The sequence below is a fragment of the Fulmarus glacialis genome, unplaced genomic scaffold, assembly GCF_000690835.1.
Source record: "Fulmarus glacialis isolate BGI_N327 unplaced genomic scaffold, ASM69083v1 scaffold42032, whole genome shotgun sequence".
Taxonomy (NCBI): Eukaryota; Metazoa; Chordata; class Aves; order Procellariiformes; family Procellariidae; genus Fulmarus; species Fulmarus glacialis.
Window position 1 is genome coordinate 2,384 of NW_009197954.1, and position 682 is coordinate 3,065.

Here is a 682-nt window from a genome sequence, read left to right on the forward strand (position 1 = left end):
CCGCGGTGACGAGGCGGGGGGAGCCGGTGACGGTGGCGATGAAAACCAGCTCCACCGTCTTGTAGTTGGTGGGAGGCTGGATGGCCACCTCGGAGCGGTTGCCCAGGGTGAAGTTGTCATAGGTCAGGTTGGCCATCTTCGCCTGCCAGGGCTGAGCAGAGAGGTTGTGCATGGGGTCTGCAAGGGGAGCGGGGACAGAAAGGGAGAATGTCATACCTGCCGGCCCGTGCTGGCAGCGATTCCTGCCTCCTCAGTTCCCCAGGCCAGCACTGCTCTTGGCTAGCGCTCGAAAATCTCCTGGCGTGTTTCTCTCTGCCATTGCCCTTCCCCCAGGACCTCTTTGGAAGCATTTTTTGTGTCCCCATTTAGCAATGGAGGAGACACACGGGGCTGCAGGGACAAGGCTGGGGACAGCCCTTTGGTCAGGGTGCGATGGTCCCTTCTCTGCAAGGCCAGGAACCACCTCCCAGCAGGAGCACAGCCCCGGTGTGCAAGGACAGCGCAGCACGGAGCCGGTGCCCTGCCCCAGGGACGAGAGCAGGTTTATGGTATGTCCCAGGAATGTCCCACTGGCCTCTCCAAAGCACATCCCCAAGAGGGAGCTACGCCACAAAGCCCGTGCCATGGTCCGCTCAGCTCACCTGTGTCTCTGGCAGCAAACAGCTCCTTCTGGAAGATGAAA

At 61.1% G+C, this 682-nt stretch overlaps 1 protein-coding gene across 1 annotated transcript in view; it reads right to left on the reverse strand.

The window, feature by feature from the left end:
• The window catches only part of CHRM4 (cholinergic receptor, muscarinic 4), a 1,555-nt gene extending 1,383 nt beyond the window's left edge, over positions 1-172 (reverse strand). The window contains exon 1 of the mRNA XM_009572746.1: positions 32-172. Coding sequence (XP_009571041.1) covers positions 32-172 — 141 coding nt within the window. The remainder of the gene's footprint in view (positions 1-31) is intronic.
• Positions 173-682: the final 510 nt, after the last annotated feature.